General features: G+C 38.4%; 2 protein-coding genes across 3 annotated transcripts in view; both read left to right on the forward strand.

Moving 5' to 3' along the window:
* The first annotated feature begins 5,156 nt into the window (after positions 1-5,156).
* Positions 5,157-16,484, forward strand: LOC131981004 (sodium/potassium-transporting ATPase subunit alpha-2-like). Its single transcript, XM_059345298.1, has 7 exons — positions 5,157-5,168; positions 6,085-6,159; positions 8,153-8,212; positions 9,012-9,215; positions 13,381-13,494; positions 13,957-14,091; positions 16,339-16,484. Exons 1-7 carry the CDS (start codon positions 5,157-5,159, stop codon positions 16,462-16,464), a joined length of 726 nt encoding a protein of 241 aa, XP_059201281.1. The 3' UTR covers positions 16,465-16,484.
* Positions 16,485-18,494: 2,010 nt separating this feature from the next.
* Positions 18,495-21,190, forward strand: part of LOC131980974 (sodium/potassium-transporting ATPase subunit alpha-2-like) — a 35,089-nt gene continuing 32,393 nt past the window's right edge. The window contains exons 1-2 of one of the 2 annotated variants that reach the window (XM_059345273.1): positions 18,495-19,129; positions 19,243-19,511. In XM_059345273.1, coding sequence (XP_059201256.1) covers positions 19,287-19,511 — 225 coding nt within the window. In that variant the 5' untranslated portion in view covers positions 18,495-19,129; positions 19,243-19,286. The remainder of the gene's footprint in view (positions 19,130-19,242; positions 19,512-21,190) is intronic. The other variant, XM_059345274.1, reaches the window with a different exon arrangement.

Genomic DNA, 21,190 nt, shown 5'->3' on the forward strand with positions numbered 1-21,190 from the left:
ATCAGGGAGGAACAACTGGCTCGCCTCAGAAGTTCAAAAATATGCAGAGCATTTGTATTTTTAGGACCTACGTTAATCCAGCTAATCTTCCTGGGGTCTACACCTGACACACAATCCATAATATTACATGAAGAAAATGAATTGCATTAATATGCATAAAATCAGATTTATATACAATTTGAAGCAAGTTAATGCTGTACATACAATCAGAGAATGCTAATTAGAAATCCATATAGAGCTGAGAATGTATCCTAGGCTAGATTATAATAATAACTAATTGTTTTTGTATAGCACCTTTCATACATAAAATGCAGCTCAAAGTGCTTCACAATATGGCATTAAAAACACAATAAAAAAATGAAAATAAACATTAATAAAAACAAGATAGAAACAAAATACAGAGAGTAAAATATACAATTTGACGGCAGAAAAATACGGGATGAAAAAAGATTTTAAAAAACTACAATAGCTGAAAGTTTGCCTTAATAAGTAAGTTTTCGATCAATTTTTAAAAATATCAACAGTGATTGCAAATCTAATGTAGCTGGGCACTGAGAATTATACACCTCATAAAGCAAAACATTAAAATATAGTGCTCGATCCATTATTCCTACTATCCTGTCCATCATCTGCATGCCAATAAATCCCTCTGCATATTCGTTTTAAAGGATGATTTATTATTTTATATTAAGGAGGGGAAATTATTCCAGTTAGTAATTGCTCTGTCAATTAAATTTTGTCAATGAGTCCTTGGGCTGGGTGGCAACACCTCTAAAGTTCACTCATTAACATGTTGAAGTAACATGTTTGTTAGTTAAGAGGTTTAAAAAATAAAATAAAATTGACAAAAAGATAATTTGTGGCTTTAGAGAGATGTTTAACTGTTTCTTGACTAACAACAGTTAGGTGCAGTAGATATCCAGTCTTGTCATCGGCAAAAAAAATCCCTGTAATTTTTACATTTATGCAAATGTGGACAATTAAACAAACAAGATAATGTCAACTACTGAGCTGTATAGGTGCCTGAGGGAGTATTTTTTACTTTTAGCTTAACTGTTTCCCTCTACTTTCAGTCTTTACACTAAACTTTGGTTAATTTCATCCTGACTCTTAGCCTGGCTAACACCTACAATGCTTTTCTCCGTAGAGGAGGTGTGGTTTACGATCCTCCGGAGCCGTTTATTGGACGCTTAGAATGTCTATCAAAAGCGTCTGTAGGTAGCTCTTAGCCAATCAGATCAGTTATACCAGATGACATAGTAGAGCTACAGAAATTAATGTTTGTTGTGTGTGTGTCTGTGAGAGAGTGTTGTTTGCTGCTTTGCTTCTCCAGTTCTCGCTTTCTGCAAGATTATTTATTTTCACGCTTTATTCCCCCTCATGTCATTCAGCCACACACATCCACTGATTTTATGGGCAATAAACAAGCTGCTGCGGGTCTCTCGGCGGCTCCGCTGTCCCCCGGCTCGTAGCCAGATCACCGGCGAGACCGCCGGCTCGGCGATACAAGCCGGCGCTACCGGTGATCTCGCTACAAGCCGGGGGACAGCGGAGCCGCCGAGAGACCTTTCGCCTTTCAACTTTCGCTCTAAACTATTTAAAACACCATCTACAGCTAAAGAGAGTTTCGCGTCTGCAGCAGCCATGTTGGATCCGGAAAACTACAAGCTTCCAAGTGCCGAGTAGTACGCGTCATCGTCTTGCCGTCCCTCCCCGCTCTGTGATTGGATCCCTAAAACAGGGCTAAGAAACCTTCCTGGTTGCCAGACCGCCTGGAGGTTTGAAATTAAATTCGAGCGCGCAAGGCAGTCTGGGTATACGGCTACCTGACTCTAGTAACGAACCTTACTTAACGCTAACATACAAATTTGTGAGAGACATATTGATCTTCATCTCACCTATGCTAAGTCTTAGCAAGTAATCAAATGAAATTAATTTTCTAAATTGTTGGGACATTTCAAAACCTAGCCTACATAACTAACGTTAGCTTTAAAACAAGACTACTGCTATGTTTTGCTGAACAGCGGCCAGTGTGGGATAAAGACAGTTTTCTGAGGCCTTGGTTCGTTGCTTGTTTGACCTTTGTAATGAAGCCGCCGAAATGTTTATCTGTGACATGTTAAAATATATTGGACCGTAACAGTATCACAAGCAAAGCTAAGAGTCATGAAGTCAGCAAACTAGTTAGCTAAAATTAGCCACCACATTTAACCATGTTTTTTTTTTTAACGGTCCTGTTCATAGCATATGCTAAGTTACCAGCTAATGTTACTACTAGCTAGCTAGCTTGGTTAGCAAGTTGCATCTGCAATGTATGGTAACTGTCATAGTAAAGGAACTGTACAACTGATTTCTTAGACTGTCTTTTAGTACAAATGAATACTGACCAAGACATTTTTGGTGACCAAATGTGTTTCAATTAACTTTCATTAACTAGAAGCACACAGTAAAGGGACAAAGTTGGGCTTAAGAGTCTCCAAAAGCACCAAAGCATGACTTCTTCATCACATCCAGACGTAAAAAACAAAGCAGCGTGGAGCCCTACTGTAAATTTATCTCTAAGTAAAACTGGAGACAAGGTCAAATATAGTTTGTATGAAATGATAGAACTGAATGTACCCCTCTTATATGTTATATTTGCAACCTTTGTTCACATTTGCAACATTTAAAATTATTTTTTGATCATGATAGTGTTTTGAAAGAAAAAAAAAATTCTAAATCACATTTTATGTTGGACTAAATATATAAAAAATAACAAAAAAATGACACAAAATGACTTACAAAGACACAACATGACTACAAAATATTCAAAATGACAAATTGTTGCGCTAAACACACAAGACACAAATAAAATACAGTCACTAGAATAAAAACTAGAGTTGGATGACAGGATCACACACAATCACAAGATCACATTTATGTTGGTTTTTCTTTGTTTCTTTTTGTTTCAAAATGTTGATCCATTAAGTCATAATAAAAAATAAATTATTATTAGGTCATATAGGTGAGGTTGTGCTGAAAAAAATATACCAACATGGCATTTAAACATTTTTAAGTGGTGTATATAGGCAGGATGAAAAAATTGCCCAAGACTTTATAGAGTTAAAACGCAAACAACTCAAAACCGCAAAACACGGCTGCTTCAATGCACACAGTGCACCTTGGTAGCCATGCATTAAATTATACCCTACTGTACCATCTATTTTACTCTAAATGGGAACATAATTTACAAAATAAACAGCACACTCAATTAAAGACTTGAAACAAGCGGTTAAGACCATAAACTCATTGTGAAAATGTTTACTGAGGTAATAAAACAAGTGAGAAGTAGGGTCATTTTCTCATAGACTTCTATGCAGGGGAAAAATATTCAAGTTTGAAAACATCTATGCATTAGCTTTACTTTTCAGGCTCTCCCCTTGATCACATCAGACCACAAAAGACTGTCTGAGTGTCTAGAACTGAGTGAAGGTGTATTTTATTGCATATGACTTTGGCTTTTTTCTAGCAGGATTGTGTTCGTGAGGCACGAATATTAGCTTATTTATTCTCTTACTTGTTGACCCATGGAGGTTTACCTGTTTGATTTCTTCCCCCTCTTATCTTACAGCTAAATTTAAATTTGCATAACAATATACGGTGTCTTAGAAATAGTCAACTCAAAGAAGAAACTTTATTCATACAGAGTTTAAAAAGTTTTCACCAAAGACATATATGCTAACAAGCAAGAAAACATATCCTTGAAAAAAAAAAAACCTTTTGTGGAAGAAACCTTGAAAAAGGAGCACACTACAGTTGCTCATGCATACATCAAAGCATACAGCTCATACAGGATCAGAGGCAATGTAGAAAATGTAAAATTGACTCTGAAAGTTATTGGCAACTTGTGAGGCGACATTTGGTACTTATCTGACACAGGAGCATTCGCTGCATCTGCTGCGTGGGTGTAATGGTGGTGACCCACCTTATGTTTTAAATATGTTGGACTTTAAGCAAAGTGCAGCATTTTACTGGCTACAAGCAACTTTGAATTCAAACAGAAGAAACAGTTCATCTTTGAGGATCAATTAGCAAATGATTAAACAGTTTATCACCGGATTTATTTGCATAACAGATCTGAGGATTCAGTCTGTGCTCAGAATCTGAAATAGGAGAATACTACGGCTCCTTTTCGTTATAAATCTTGAGGGCCAATGTTGATCCCTTACAGTGAATATAACTAAGTACATTTACTCAAGTACTGTACTTAAGTACAATTTTAAGGTACGTGTACTTTATTTGAGTTTTTCCAATTTATTTAATTTTTTTAAATGTTTAATCCATTACATTTAGCTGACCGTTTTAGCTACTTTTCTAGGTTGAGATTTAACACAAAAAACCATGATAAATTTAAAGTGATTAGACTTTTTCTTTTCATAAAACCTCACAACAGTATATCATATAGTAAAAATGATTACCTTATCTTTACAAAAATTAAAACGCTGCCTACATAAATGCATGAATAATTATAATACAATAATCTATTTGTAATATATAAACCAATCTACATAATAAGTATTTTTACTTTTGCTACTTTAAGTACATTTTAATTCTGATACTTTTGTACTTTAACGTCAGTAAGTTTTGATGCAGGACTGTAGTGGAGTAAATTCGTAGTACTTTTACTCAAGTAAGGGATACTTTTTCCACCATTGGTCCCTTATTATCATGCATGTTATAAATACTGTATGTTATGTAGAGTGCAAAGTTCCATTTGTTGTGCTGACAGCTGTGATTGATGGTCTGTTGTTTGCGATGGAGCTATGTGTGTGTTGTGAGGGGGGTGGGGAACATATTGAGCAGGTGCAGGTACACACACAGAAACCCCTCTGTGTGTGTGAGAGTGTGTATGGTGGTGGAGGTGGAGGTGGGGGGGTTCCTGGGTGCAGAGAGGCCCTGGTATAGGAGTAAGTAGTGTGAAGGGTTGGAGGGGGGAGTTATATGGCTCAGGTTACCCTGACAGGAGGGAACAAGAAGGGGGATGTTTGGTGTGGGGGTGCCGGGCCCAAAAAAAGCCACCAGTGTCTTACCCACGTGGGGGCGGGAGGTCTCAGCTGTGGCGGGGCCCCTGAGCGCTGTCCTTCACATTATAACCTGCCGACGTCTGGACATCCAGCATGGGCAGAGGGGTAAGTCCAATTCTTTTTTTCTTTTTAAAAAACAAACAAAAACCTACAAAAATGATTTCCCCTTAAACATTTGCTTCCTGATGTAACTAAATGGATGAGTCAGTTTGTGTGTTCCTACTGTGGTGTATATACAGTAACACCATATGGCGTGGACATGCATCATGGAAAACTACTGAGATTTCTAAACGCGTCTGCAGCAGTGTTGGATTTCTAACAATGCTGCTTTTTTTTTTTTTTTTTTTAAAGACAGTAACATCTCAGGATGATAGCTTTTCTCCTCAATAAGTTTTGTTCCCGGCTTGCTGTTTATTTGGGTAATTACGTAATTTTGTGTTTATTCTCTCCATCAGGCCCATTCCATTTAGCTTTATGGGAGGACAGGCTGGTAATCTTCCTCACACACAGTGGGGGGAAATTGCTATGCCAGACACATTTCAGGCACTCCACCGGCTCTGTGCTCCCTCTTTGGCTCTTTTTGATTACTTTTTCACTGTGTCACTCGCTCGCACTCTCCTCTCAGTCTCTCTGTGTATCCCTCCTTCACTGACATGCACACGTGCTGCTAAGAGGAGACTGACAGCAGCAGATGATTTCCATGATGCACCATTCTTCCAACTGTTCATGACACACACACTCTCTCGCTCGCACAAATGAGGAACTCCCACTATGAGAAAAAATATTTTCTCCTCCATATTCAGTGAATGGTTTGCCAATAGTGCCAGGAGATTGAAATGAACCAGCATACACAAAGTCCATTGTGCCCACACTGACGTTAGTAATATGTGGCTATGAATGTAAATGGGTATAGGCACAATGTGGTTACAAACATGCGGCTTTTCCCACTTATTTCCTGTGGAGGTTTGGAATGATAGCCTACGGGCCTCATGTATGGTAATCTCTCTCTTTCCCCCCCCAGTGTGGTGCCGAGAATGGAGGGAAGAGGAAGCAGAAGGACAGGGACTTGGATGAGCTGAAGAAGGAGGTGTCCTTGGTAAGAAAAACAAGCTGTCACTGCTCCAACCCACACTCACTCTACACAGTGATTGATTCCATCGCTGCTGCTCCCAAACGATTCCCAAATAGTGTTACTCCAAAGACACCAGTTTATTTAAAAGGGTTTAAATGAAAACAGTGGCCCGTAAACAAAATGGCAATCTAACCTGCTTAGTGTAGTCAGTTGTAGATGAGTTCTAAGCCAGCCTGTCCTCTCCGATCTGTTCTACCACCCTCTGGCTGCTCTTCTTTGTACTCAGAAAGATACTGAATAATTTGTGGGCCACCAGCAGCGTAGTGCAGAGTTTTTGTCTTGTGCAGAGCTGTATCTCTTTGAGGTGCTGTCAAAACGCAGTCATGCGATGCCCATGAAAACTGGGGTACGATTTGTTGCACGCACTATCTCTGATAAAGCAGCTCTTGTCAATTATCAAGTTGGCCTGTGACTGATTAAAGCAGAGATTTCTGTGGATGCTGTCAACACTTAGGAGTAGCTTTGGGACTAAGTGCTGTATCTCACTTTCATCAGTCTGCTTCATGTTTTTATTCAGTTGTTTAGTGATTTCCTGTATTTTTCCACCCATAAATCCTTTAAACAACCACCAGACAATGGCTAATCAATAGTGGGTGTTGGGGGTCATATAAATAACTAGCAAACTGTGGCCAGATTGTGGCCAAATCAGTTGCAGCTACATTTTATTTTGCTCCTCTGAGACTACTATTGGTGAAGAGGTTGGTAGATTTGTCTTATTGTTGAGGGAAGAAAGTAGCTCTTCATTCTGTGGCACCATCTTGACAGCTGGTAGCTGGAATTTTTGTTGCTTCAGTCCCCAACTCCATTTTAGCCACAGTGGAAAAAATCTCAAGGAGGAATTTGGCAAGTTGTCTGAGGTACTTATCCACAGTCAGTCCATTACTTACAGTTTGTAGAAGCAGGCAGGAGTATTTCAGCCACCTAAAAAAACACTATATTTAGAATATTTTCATGGCTTTAACCTGCACTAAGACAGCCTTTTATGACAGATAACTGAAGCCATTATCTAAGCCACCAGACTCCATTGTCAAAACCAGTAATTTTACCTAACAGAAGATGGGAGTTACTGGTTTACTGCTGCGTCAATCAGTTTGTTTGTTTGTGCTTTTGTGTGATTTTGTTGAATCTGAGCCAACCCTTTGAAACACCAAAGCCACACAAAAACACAAACTAACCATCTGATTGAGGCAGTGTTAGACAGCAACTCATGTGTTCTGTGAGGCAAAATAACTGTTTTTGTCAATGAAGTCTGGTTGCTTTGAAGAGAGCATTGATAATAGCTTTAGTTTCCCCTGCGTAAACTCGTATTGATTTTGTCAGGTGGCTTAAATACATTTTACAGCTACCCTCGTCCACAGCAGTATTGCTTAGCTTCTGTGCCTGCCTGCTTCTCCAAACTGGTGACCACCATCTGCTGTAGGTTATACGCTGACTGTGGATAAGTGCCTCATATGAGCCCACTTCAAAAAATCCGAACCATCAATTTTAACAGTGTTTTACAGTTTTCAAGGGGTCATATTTTTACTACTGGAGTACAGACAGTTTGCCCACCTCTAGTTCATCACTACTTGGGGATGCAGGGGGGGTGGACATCACTCTTTGACCTCTTCTATCTGTCATGGGGAATGAATCTTATATATAAAGCCCCTGGATCCATGTCAGAAAGAGAAAATAAAGTATTTCTTCAGTGAGATGGAGGTGCGTAATGCATCAGTGCTACGCCCTCATGATCTATTTGACCCTGGTCACTTATTAAAATTCCCTTTACAGCTGCAGCCTCAGTGCACCTAGTAGAATGCATTGCTGTAAAATAAAATGTACAGTTTCCCATTTGTCATTATGTCAAAGGCAAATTCTCTTAGAAATAATTTTACTGGCCAATAACATTACACTGATTCTGTTTACTGTTTCTGTTCCACTGAAGCACAAATAAAAAAGGAACATTTTATCCCTGCAGGACGACCACAAAATAACTCTTGATGATCTGGGAAAACGCTATGGAGTGGACCTCACGCGGGTAACGACACACTAACAGTCTCATTTACACATGCACACAAACACACGACAAAGAGTTGCTGTTGTATCCCCCATAGAGATGTAATCTTTGCTCGTCTGTACTGGTAAGCAACATCCAAACTGAGACCAAACATTACTTTGGTCACGTTAGATGCACCGCGGCGTCCTCAGCTCACCTTGAGCCTCATTCATCTTTAATCCCTCAATAACGCACACACATACACACACAAACATACACACTTTGACACAACAACTCCTACAATCCCATACACAGACAGATACAAACACATCACAAAAGTTTTTATGCTGTAAACACATTTGCTGCTTACCTTATGTTTGACATTGCAGGTGAAGTGAAACTGATTGTATCTTTTTCAGATTAAAAAAAAAAAAGCTATAGTGTTCTGAAAATATCACGAGCTGTAAAAATGTCAAAAACCTGCTCAAGCTTGAAAAAGAGCCAATATGTGTGTTTTCCCCAGTATAATTAAATTATCGTATTTCAGGTACTTAGATGGATTTTCTGTAAATTAGACCTTGACACTATTAGGCATAAAGTCATGAAAATATTTCAATAAAGTTATATCCAACACTTTTACGGCCGAGAACCTTAGATGAGGAGAGTCACACAGTTTATTATACTTGTGGTGTTAAATAGGCCAGGCAGGAATACTTGATGTTCTGCAACTGTAGCAGTAAAATTGCTTTTTAAGCCGCGGTGAAAATGGGGTCGTTGTGTTGTAATAAGATTCCCAGTGCATGCAGAAAGACATTCATTCCTAAAAATTGCTCTCCCCCAGGGTCTTACCATCGCCAGAGCTGCAGAGATTCTGGCCAGGGACGGTCCAAATGCCCTGACCCCTCCCCCCACCACACCGGAGTGGGTCAAGTTCTGCCGTCAGCTGTTCGGCGGCTTCTCCATCCTGCTCTGGATCGGTGCCATCCTCTGCTTCCTGGCCTACACCATCCAGGTGGCCACAGAGGACGAGGCTCCCAATGACAATGTGAGAAACTGCTTGTAAAACATGCACGCACATGTACAGCCACACGCCTTACATATTAATCACACACGGGGAGAGATGCAGGTATTCAAAGACAGCAAGAGTTATAATACAGGTGCAGTAACAAACGATGACAGTCACAGGGAAATATGCAAACAAACACATACAATTCCACTTGTATACACCTAATGTATTTATATTACAGCTGCCAGAATAAAATGTTTGGTGTCTGCAAACTACAGATATGTAAATCTTAACATTTCTGAGCTGATAAAACCTGTTCCTACTCCCTATAGTCATGTACAGACGCTTTCTTAGGACCCCTCAGCGTCACTTTTGGACTCCCTGGAAAGTCTAATGCCTCAAACTCTGACTCTGTACACTTAACAAAGGGTTAAACAGGGTCTAGGACACATTTGACCACATATATTTTGTAGTGTCAACACAGATGCATCCTAATGTGTCCCAGACAAGGATGTAACAGGAAAATATGTTATTAATGAAAGCCGTATGAGTGCCAACAGTCAAAAACGATGGTTTGCCAGTCACAAATTTTCCTGATAATGTTATTAATTGCAATAGGCCATACATGTGAATATGTTTATCCAACATCTTCTTAGCTAGTCCGAGAAACACAGCTTAAATCCAGCAACTGGAATTGTTGTTGTTGTTTTCATCCGACGTAATATATGTGCACAACAAAAGGCAATTTAACCTTCTTAAGTAGTAAATAAATCTGAACACAAGTGGTCAGCTGGACACCCTTGGAGACGCATGATACACACGTGTAAATGATGATGTGTCTCATATGTCTAAAGTCCAGACAGAGTCTCTGACACTCCAGAGTCACAGTGTTTAATGTGTGGTTTAATGTTGTAAATTCAACAAAAACAGCTTTCTTAGGTTTTGTACATTATCATGATTTGAATTAATATATATGTATATATATATATATATATATATATATATATATATATATATATATATATATATATATATATATATATATATATATATATATATATATATATATATATATATATATATATATATATGTGTGTAATATATATGTTTGTTGCAGCTAAAGTTTCACTTTGTTACATACCAGGGGACACAAACTGGTTAAAAATCCTTGGTAAAATACTCTTTTTACTATGTCACCTGACTTCTGGAGCATTTGCTCTGAGCGTCTAATATTGATTCAGATGATTTTACAGATGTCGGTTGAAAGCTTGTGCGTGTCATACAGAGGTTGTCAAAGGGTGTCAAAACTGTTTCATATTAACTTATCTGTGGTTTGCAGGAATTCAAAATGCTGACATTTATTTTCCAGCAACAAGGCTAATTTCTCTGTATTTTCAAGATGGAAATAGATACATACATAGACAGACAAACATATCCACACATTGAAGACATTTATGAATTTAATTGCACATATGTATCTCAAACTCTAATGTTAACTTCTTGTGTTAAACTCTTATGAATTTGTTTAATTTTGTTTAAAATGTATCTTTATCGATGCAGCCAGTACCACAATATTTATAATAATATATTGTCATCATCAAAATATACATTATGAAACGGTAAATTTCTGCAAATATCACATACAAAATGAGTGAAATTAGGTTTAAATGCAGTGCACTTTGTTCACATGTTCTCATTAAATCAAACAGAACTCTCCACACATGTGAAACGAATCATTTTTCTCCTGCATCTTTTTATTGATGCTCTGAAGTTCAAGCTACTAAAGTGAACCGCAGTCAGTTCCAGGGTTTTTAGTTAGTAGGCCCACTTCTCTGACTGGCTGGCACATCTTGCTTAATCTCTTGATATTGTCATTTAGGCTGTAGATCAATTTTCTTCAAAGCAATTTTCCACTGGAGGAGAATCTTAAAAAACCCAAAGTTTAACGATCCTTCTTGCTGCATGTCTAATAATATTCCAATTAGTTTAGCATTTTTTTTTGCACTGTTCACCTTAACGGCTAATATACACTGAAGGGCTAAATCTCCCTTGTGCATATGTACCAATTTGTAAATTTAATAGATTGGTGAGCAGTCCAGCCTGCATCTCAGTCAGGATATATAATGCAGCATTGGCAATATTGGAGTCAACAAATCTTAAATGACTCATTTAAGATTATAATTTATTTGGTGTCATCAATTTGGACAACAGAATTTTGTCAACTTAATATAGTCACACCATCTGTCAGTGAGATAATATCATAATCCCACTGAAAATGAAGAAATACCAAGTTGTGTCAAAGCCATAAACATTCTGCACACGTACTATACAACTTAATACAACTTAAACCAAATCCTCAATTTAATTTCTGAGGGTTTCCTTTCAATGACCTCTGTTTAACCAGGATGGCCTTATGAGATCTAAATCTCCTTTCTGAGATTCCTTGCCAAAATGCAAATAGGTCACATAACCAACATTAAGCCATTAAAGGAAATAGAGTAAACAAAGATGAGGAAAAGAAAAGGAGCCTAAAAATGTTCAAATAGGAGAGGAAGGAAAAACCAAACCCTTAAAAGACATTAGGCACATGATGATTCGCTCCTCATTAGTAGTTAATTACATGTACACAGTGACACAGAGGGCTCCCCCCCTCAGAGTGTGACGTAAAAACAGCCACTGACACTGGCCCGGGTCCTGGCATTAGCAGGGATAGATAATCAGACCACCCGCTGTTCAAATGGAGCCAAGCAGCCATCCATACTGCACTTTATGACTCTGAGTCATTATGTAATCATCATTCAGCGCTCTGCTAACCCCAGACAGCATTAAACCCTTGCATAATATACAGTAACATACAGTAGATAGACACATGCGCATGCACACACGTGACAACTTTAATCTCCCCGGTTTAATCTCTACATTCAGTACTGAGTATGTACAGCTGGATGCTCTGGTGAGCTACTTCAAAAGCCCCGACCGCCTGCAGATTTGGCACTTTGAGCCTTTGCATAATGTACAAGCAGATATTTAAGATGAAAATCCACCCTAACAGGACTGCACACATCGCTGTTGTCGGATTTAAACTTCATTTAACATCATTTTTTATGTATCTATTGCGCTGAAAGGTTGCTTTGTCTTCGTCGATGTAAGAAATGTTTCAGCATCTCCAGGCTTCTGCCAAATTAACACATTTTACTGCCATATTTTAAAATTCATGTTTTCAATCTGGAAATTAAGCATTTACCCTTTCAATCCTTTCAACTTAAGTAGATTTAAATGAATCTATTATGTGTCACCTGCCTGGACAGATGTTGTTCCTACAATTGCGTGCAGCTGGTGAACAAGAACAAATGTCTCCCGAAGCGAGAAGAGGCACAAGAGCTGAGCTTAAATCTGCAAAAAAAAAAACCCATGTGTAGACAAAACCAGGAGCTGCAAGCCGAACACTGACAAGTGATTTGCTGAGAATATAGATGTGTTTCCTGGTTCAGAAGATTTTGCACCGCTACCGTTAACAGAAAAAGAAAAAATAAAGACATTCAAGTGAAAAAGAGCAAAACATTCTGTTGTTGCTGTCAAATGAAAGCAGCACCTACCAAAAAAAAAGAAAACTTTTCAAGGTTTTTGGAATTTCATTTTCCAGGAGTCCAGGACATACAGTACACAACACCAGCTGGCAGACACTTTCATCCAGAGTGCCTGGCTGTCTTGTTTGCATCAGTGAGAGCTGAACCTATAACAGCGTTTCCCTGCTAAAACGGAAAATATTCGCAGGAAAAATGAAATAAAAAAACACCATAAAAACGTTCCTTGCTCTCACACAACAAGGAGTTTACAAAGCCAGGCTCCAATTCAGACAGCATCTCTTGGTGGCCTCGCAGATCAGAGCCTCAGTTCTTGGTTTTCTGGGTTTTTGGAGACAGATGTTCACTTGAATGAACCATCCAAGATGACAGAAATAGTACACGAGAATTCAGCTCCAGGACGGCTTTTCCTCTTAAATCTATCACTAAGACTGAGAGCTTCCCCAGGTTTCCCTGCTCTTAACTCTTACACTCTGCATTTAAGGTTTTGCTGCTTTAAAACCGTTTCAAGGTTTTGCAAATCCCCTTTTCCTACGCTTAAACATGCCTCACATGAACCAAAAAAAGAGACGATAACGACACTGACTCCCCGCTGTGGCTTGGCTTTGTCCCCGTTTCAGTTGTATCTGGGCGTGGTGCTGTCGGCCGTGGTCATCATCACCGGTTGTTTCTCCTACTTCCAAGAGGCCAAGAGCTCCCGAATCATGGACTCCTTTAAGAAAATGGTGCCACAGGTAAGTTGATGCATTTGGTGTTTAGGTGCAGTCTCACAGCTTTCAGAATCAATAAGCCGTCCCTCAAGTAGGGCTTACACACTCACTTGAGTGGAAACCTAATAAGCTTGCACAAAGGAAGAATAAATGTTTGAGCCAACTTTGGATTGTGAGTGTGTTTGCATAAAAACTCCCCTCGCGTTATCCACCTCTAGCACTTCGATTGCCTAATTCTTTAATCTATTTAGGCTCTTTTCACTCCATACTTGTCTCCTTTTCCACTACCTGTCTTTTCTCCCTCTCCTTTTCCTTTTCCTCTCTTTACCTCTCCCTTTCACATACCTCTACACCCTCTGGCTCCACTTTTTTTTTTTATCGCACTTCTTCTTCCTCTGACTAAATCCTCTCTCTGTTCCCAAACTCTCTCTCTCTCTTACCCTCTCTCTTCTTCTTCGACTCCCTCTTCCTTTTTCTTCATGCCAGCAAGCGTTGGTGATCCGGGAGGGGGAGAAGATGCAGATCAATGCTGAGCTTGTGGTGCAGGGAGATCTGGTGGAGATCAAAGGGGGAGACCGCATCCCAGCTGACCTTCGAGTGATCTCCGCCAGCGGGTGCAAGGTAGGGGAGGGGTGGCGTGTTCAGCCCCGGGGAGCCTGCAGGTCTCAGTGGGATTACAGTTGCTCAGCTGACTTTGGTCTTGCTGTGTTACTCTTTTTTTTCCTTCTTTCTTTTTTTTTCTTTCTAAACTCTACTTTTAATCGATTATTGTTTATCCTGTTCAGCATCTCAAGTCAGTGTGCAAGCATGCAAAAATTCACTAACTAGCACAGAAATAAAGTACAGCTGAGGGTGGTGGGAATGTCATCGGAATCACAATTCCAAGATTAATCCTCAGGGGACTTTGGATGTTGTTGCCAAATTTCATGGCAATCCACCGAACAGTTGCTGAGCTATTTCACTCCAAACCCAAAATGTCAGCCTCAAGGTGGCTTTTTTTTGTTGCCAACAAGCAGCATTTTAGTCTCATAGCCACATTTTTACATCTCAAAGCTGTTGTCTTGGTAGCATGTTACATAATATCTTATGACTGCATTTAAATCCCCCTGATAGTTCTGTGCAACATCAGTAGGATTTGCCTTCAGAATACCACATGTCAGAATCAGAATAAGGCTTTCACTTAGAAGGAACTTTCCTTGTTGTTTGGTGCATAAATTAAACATGTTGTATTAGTGTGATTATAAGGATAGTAGAACAACTATGCACAATATGACTTATTTAGAATGACAAAGCTGTATAGTTTTGTGCAGGATGTGCAAAGACATTGAAAAAGGCATGTGTACAGTGGTGCAAAAGTATTCAGATCCCTTACTTCAGTAAAAGTTCTAATGCTACACTGCAAAATCACTCCACTACAAGTAAAAGTCATTAATTCAAGGTTTACTTCAGTAAAAGTACAAAAGTATCAGCGTCAAAATGTACTTAAGGTATCGAAAGTTGAAATAATCATTATGCAGAATGGACCCACTCAGATTTTTAATATATTTTTTTATATGCCCGTAAAGTTGGAATAATTTTGTTTTCAGACACAATTCTCAGAGATATTCATTTTTTATTTTTTTTATTTTTTACAAAATATATAATGCAGAAAATAATACTTGGGATGATTTATGAATGAAAAAAAATGAAATAAAAAGAATGCAATTTATCTATTTATTTTTTATATAAATTAATTATTTAAATAGTCTTTATAGTGTTTTTCCCTCTTTTATTTAATTTATTATTTCTTATTATTTCTACATACACTGTTACCCATGAAGTTTGAATAATAAATAATTGTGGTTTTATTTTCATTGCAATATGTTCGGAAGAGATTGATTAATAAAGTTTTGAGAAGATATAAACTTTATCTGTCAAGAATAAATCACATAAAATAATTTCATGGAAAGGCATGCAAAATATTTTATTCCAACTTTATGGAGGACAGTGTACATTATTATTATAAGACTTTATTATTATTGATGCATTTATGTAAGCAGCGTTTCAATTTTGTAAAGATAGGGCTAATTTTTTACTTTTAATTTTTACTATTATGAAGTATAATATTAAAAAAACGTCACATTACTTTAAAATTATCATGTTTTTAATGTTAAATCTCGACCTGAAGTAACTGAAGCTGTCAGCTAAATAAAGTGGAATAATGTACAATATTTGCCTCAAAATGTAGTGAAGTAGAAGTACAGTATAAAGTTACATCAAATGGAAATACTCAAGCAAAGAACACAGTCGCCCATAAAGTGGGAATAATATTATTTTTTTAAATCTCTTTCCATGAAATGATTGTGACAATGTGATTTATTCTTGACGGATAAAGTGTACATCTTCTCAAAACTTTATTAATCAATCTCTTCCAAACATATTACAATAAAAATGAAACCACAATCGACAGAGGATTGTGTCTGAAAACTAAATTATTCTAACTAATGGACAACGGTGTACATGTAAGACTAAATATAAAATGATAAGAAAAACTCACTTTTCACAGTTTGACAGATTTTTCTTCTGATGAATGCTTTGCCAAGCCCAGGTAACACTTATTGTAGCCTGAGTTTTCCCACTGGATTTATCCGCAGTGTAACAAGACTGTAATCAATGTACACATTTCTGCACCTATAGAAAAACATGGGGGAAAATAAGTAAGACTAGAAAACAGCTTTGACATGACAGGAGTGTTGCACTTGTTGCTGATAAGTGCTGCTGCTTTCATTTCCACCCTGTCAGTCATAGCTCCTCACTGTCTCCTGTGTCTCTCCCTCTGTCTCTCTGGGTAACACCCTCCTCTCCTCCTCTCTCCCTCTCCCTCTGAAGGTGGACAACTCATCTCTGACGGGCGAATCCGAGCCTCAGACTCGCTCCCCAGAGTTCACGCATGACAATCCATTGGAGACCCGCAACATCTGTTTCTTTTCCACCAACTGTGTTGAGGGTCAGTAGGCCACATATGGCCAAGATTGTCTCTTATCGAGTCTTCTTTTAGCCATCAACGTAGATTTTTCCTTGTGTGGATTCAGCAGAACAGCCATCCCTCCATCCTACAGTGGTTATTGCGTTTTCAATGCATTTAGATTATTAATGAGTTTCTCCCGTTTGAGATCCAACCAATGGGAATTTTAGTCGGCATTTCAGTCGCTATCAATCATCAAACAGGGATGCAGGGAGCATTTCAATGGGATTTTTATATTAGAATCTGCAACTTCATCAATCTCTACATCTAAATTCTAATGTAGGTTGAATACAAAGTGAACGGTTTGTCTCTAAAGTACAGAAATATTAGTTTAAGTCTAATAATATTCTCTACTGCTTAATACTTTGTCATCCAATGTTGATTTTGACCTTGGACACAGTTAAGAAATGGAACCACAAGTTCAATAAAGTAGCTGTTTGTTAGCTTTTCATCATATGACATAATCACCATCAGTGGGTGGAGTTCGCCCAGTTGTCATAGAATTGTAAAAACAATTCTGAGCACTTTAACTTCTTGTCTGTGTTGACTCAAGAGCCATATCTGAGTGTATACACCAGCTTTTTTCTTCTTCCAAAAAAATCAATATCTGAATCATTAATGAAAACTTGTAAAAGCATGTATTGACTTAACTGTTTATTCTGCTGTGTTATAGTCTGTGACTCAATTTTTCTCCCTCTGTGTGTTTGGGTTGTGTTAAAGAACCAATTTACACATTTTACTAAAAAAAAAAAAATGTCTAAATTATCTCTATCGATGTTTAGCTATATGCAGATACTTTGGGTTTTATGTGTCCCTGAGATTTCTGCTAATACAATAGGTTCAATTAAAATCTCTTTTGTGCTGCATTATAAATGATATTTAAACAATAAGGAGCAACATTTTCTCTCCAGAAACAATGCCTCTCTCACTCAACCAACTTCTATTGAGAAAATTGTCCCCATAAAAACTGCTGATGTCTCTGAATCACATTATTATTATTTTACGTGATTCAGATTCTTTCCTCACTCGCTCAGTCAGTCGGGCATGTGCAAAACCATCAATCACTGGCCAACACCTGTAATTCCCCTCCATCCATCACTCCTCTTCATCCAGCCCTACGCCTCCCTATCAACCGTCCTGCTTGTTTACAAAGTGCAGCACTCAACTCCTGCAGTGTCTTACACACTGTTAACAGGCATTTGTCTCTCTGTAATTGCTCTGAAACCCATAAACATTTCACTAAAGCAGTCAGAGCGTTTGGGTTAGCCCGCTGAGAGCCGGACATCTCGTTAAAAAAATGAGACGATAGGCCCCTGGGGACAGGCCTCACCACCTCTCCAGACCTTATATTTATTAAGCCTTTTTTTGTGGTTTTGTGTCTCTTTGCAGTTCTTTTGTTATTTTCATCTTTTCTTCGTTTTTTTTTTGTTAGTTTGTTCATGTCTGTGTTACGACCCCCTACCAAAGGCTCCCAATAAAGGGATCTAACATAATTACCAGTTTCAGGATGGATGCAAAACAATGATACATTGCAAAGGATTCAAACAAAACAACCCAGAGGGAATCAAAACTAACAAATAAACAAAAGGTCTTGTGGGCTGGCAAAATCAATAAAAGAAAGGAGAACCCTTGGACCAACCCTCAATGGGCCGGCGGATCCGAGAGAACCCCTTCTGCCAACAAACCATACCCTATGTAAAATAACAAACAGAAATAAATACCCGAAAACTGAGCCACCAGTCCCACCAGAACAAAGGCGAAAACCAAACAAGAACAAAAGGCCTGATCTCCAGCAGCAGGCCGCTCTGCTGCTGCTGCTGCTGCTAAAAGCTCAAAGAGAGAGAGAGGAGTGGCCACCGCCCCCTCTTTGTAGCCTTCCCTAAATCAGCCTCACTGATTGCACCTGAGGAAAAACAGACAACACAATGAATGACAGATTCATGACAGGAAGAGCAAAGGGAGGGGGGGGGGGCACGTAACAGTCTGTGGTTGGATGTGTCATTTTGTGTCTCTTTGACATTGTTTTATGTCTCTTTGTCTTCGTTTTGTATCTCTTTGTAGTTCTTTCATTTCCAATTTAGTCTCTGTGTGGTTGTTTTGTCCCTTTTCATAGTCATATTAGTCTCTTTGTAGTTATTTTGCCCCTTTTGTAGCCATTTTGTGTGTCTTTGTTGTTGTTTTATGTCTCTTTGTGGTCATTTTGTGTCTTTATGTAGTTACTCTTTGTCTCCATGTTCATTTTTGTGTCTTTGTGGTTGTTGTGTCCTATTTCTTAGTTGTTTTGGTCTCTTTGTGATGATTGTGTGTACCTTTGTGGTTGTTTTGCTCTTCTTCATCGTTGTTTTGGTCTCTTTGTAGTTATTTTGCCCCTTTTTGTAGTCATCTTGTGTCTCTTTGGGTCTATTTGTTGTCATTTTTGGCTCTTTGCGGTTGCTTTGTCCTACTTTATAGTTGTTTTGGTCTTCTTGTGTTGTTTTTCATGCTCTTCATCATTGTTTTACTCTCTGTAGTCATTTTGTATCTCTTTGCAGTTGGTCTCTTTGTAGTTATTTTGCCCCTTTTGTAGTCATGTTAGTTGTTGCTTTCTGTATTTTTGAGGTCATTTCACTTTCACTTTATGGTTGTTTTGGTATTCTTGTGTCTCTTTGTAGTCATGTGAGTGACTGACTACTTTGACAAACTAGTGGTTTGTTAAAAAATGATGTATTGTGTAAGTGTTTGACTGATTCTCCTGTCCAGAGACACTAACAGTGCCCCCTCCCTCTCAGGTACGGCCCATGGCATCGTGATCGGCACTGGTGACCGAACAGTGATGGGTCGCATCGCCACGCTGGCGTCAGAGCTCCAAGTCCGCCGTACGCCCATCAACATAGAGATCGAACATTTCATCCATATCATCACGGGGGTTGCCGTCTTCCTGGGCGTGTCCTTCTTCATCCTGTCACTCATCTTGGGCTACACCTGGCTGGAGGCGGTCATCTTCCTCATTGGCATTATCGTGGCCAACGTGCCTGAGGGGCTGCTGGCTACTGTCACTGTGAGTCATGTGTTTCAGTGTGTTTGATGTGAAGCCAATTTACACCTTAAATGATCTGTTTTTTAGTAGCAGATCAGTTTTTTTAATGGGATTAAATGTCCCTGCACGCTCTTTTTGTTATTGCTGCAAGAAGACAATGTGCACTTCAGTTTACAATAAACAAGGTCCCCTTGTAACAAGGACAGGACATAATATGCTTCTGGGAATAGTGAACAGAACCACAGGGAAAAGTCATAAATTACCTGCTGTACACAAACTAACACAGATGGGATTTTTTTTTGCAAGTGGTAATTTTGAATTTTCAGTATTTGTTTTTTTATTTGATTTTTACTTTGACAGTGAAATATTTCAAAACAGACTAAAATATGATGTAACTTATAACATTAGTTATTATTATAAGTTCATTTGTAATAATAAGGACCTTTTGACTGATGTTATCAGCCAACATTGGCCCACCGAAGGCATGTTGATACCTATTGATATTGGTATATATGCACAGATATGATTTTTTTTTCTTTACAAAATGCATAATGCAGAAAATAGTACTTGGGATGATTTACAAATGAAAAAAAATACAATTAATGCAAATCATTTTTATATAAATTGTTTATTTAAATAGTATATATAATAGTTGTGATGTGTTTGGAACAGATTGATTGATAAAGTTTTGAGAAAATATACACTTTATCTGTCAATTATAAAAAATATTTTATTCCAACTTTATGGGTGACCATTTAGAATCATTTGACAATGTAATATATTGAATGTATAATGTATAGTAATCTAAAATAATCTTTAAGGTTATTTGTTTTTTCAGAAGCCGCCTTCTCAATATTTTGCCTAGTTGCATTGGTGAAAAATTGTTGCATAATCCATTTAATTCCACCTTAAAAAATTCTCTATATTGGCCGTCATATTGGTTATTGGTAAGTTTTTCCCCTCTAAAATATTGAGGCTCTATTTATAATACTATTCCTAGAATTTTTTGGGGACATTTGGGGAAACAGTAACAAGCTGAAAATACAATATGTGATATTCCTGTTAAAGACACATAATAAAAATTGCCTATTTACACATCCAGCAGGGACAGAGCAACATTATCATTCCTTTGGAGTCCATTTTCTGGCCACCCGACAAAACATTCACTCTCCTTTTAGCTCTGTTTTTGTCTCACTAACTCCTGGGAAAATAAATTCTGGCTTCGGCTGCTAGATGTATGACTTTAATCACCAGCTTGTTTCTAACTTTGTCTGTCCACTGATTGGTGCTGGGCAGGTAGTGTACGGTGGGTTAATGGGCTGGTTTGCTGAAAATAGCTGCCCGGGGCTGCTGGAAATGGGGTTGATGAGACTGGAGTTTGTGGGCCTGAAAACCAAAGTAATGTGCTAAAAGAGGCTTAAAGGCTCTGTAGAAGTGAGTGGGGAACTGCAGAGCTGGGTTTTAATTATCCGTGGGTTTGTCATCTTGAGCAGCTGTTTTCTCATTACATGCAGTAATTTGATCCATTGTTAACATCAAAATATTGATTATTGCAGCACTGTGCATGCCAGTTCTGGAGCCCTCATACTGTGCCTTCTGGCTCACTGTCATGGTTTACTGGCACACCTAAATGGAACGGAGCTCTCATCAATGTTATTAGTTACACCTGTGCTTTTCCTAACACTAATTTACTCTCAGAG

This window comes from Centropristis striata, chromosome 11 (genome assembly GCF_030273125.1).
Source record: "Centropristis striata isolate RG_2023a ecotype Rhode Island chromosome 11, C.striata_1.0, whole genome shotgun sequence".
Taxonomy (NCBI): domain Eukaryota; kingdom Metazoa; phylum Chordata; class Actinopteri; order Perciformes; family Serranidae; genus Centropristis; species Centropristis striata.

Excerpts from the sequence above, each read along its gene's own strand:
- LOC131981004 (XM_059345298.1), top strand. Across the intron at positions 13,495-13,956 it reads TTAAGAAAATGGTGCCACAG|CAAGCGTTGGTGATCCGGGA; the intron begins GTAAGTTGATGC and ends TCTTCATGCCAG. Across the intron at positions 14,092-16,338 it reads TCTCCGCCAGCGGGTGCAAG|GTGGACAACTCATCTCTGAC; the intron begins GTAGGGGAGGGG and ends CTCCCTCTGAAG.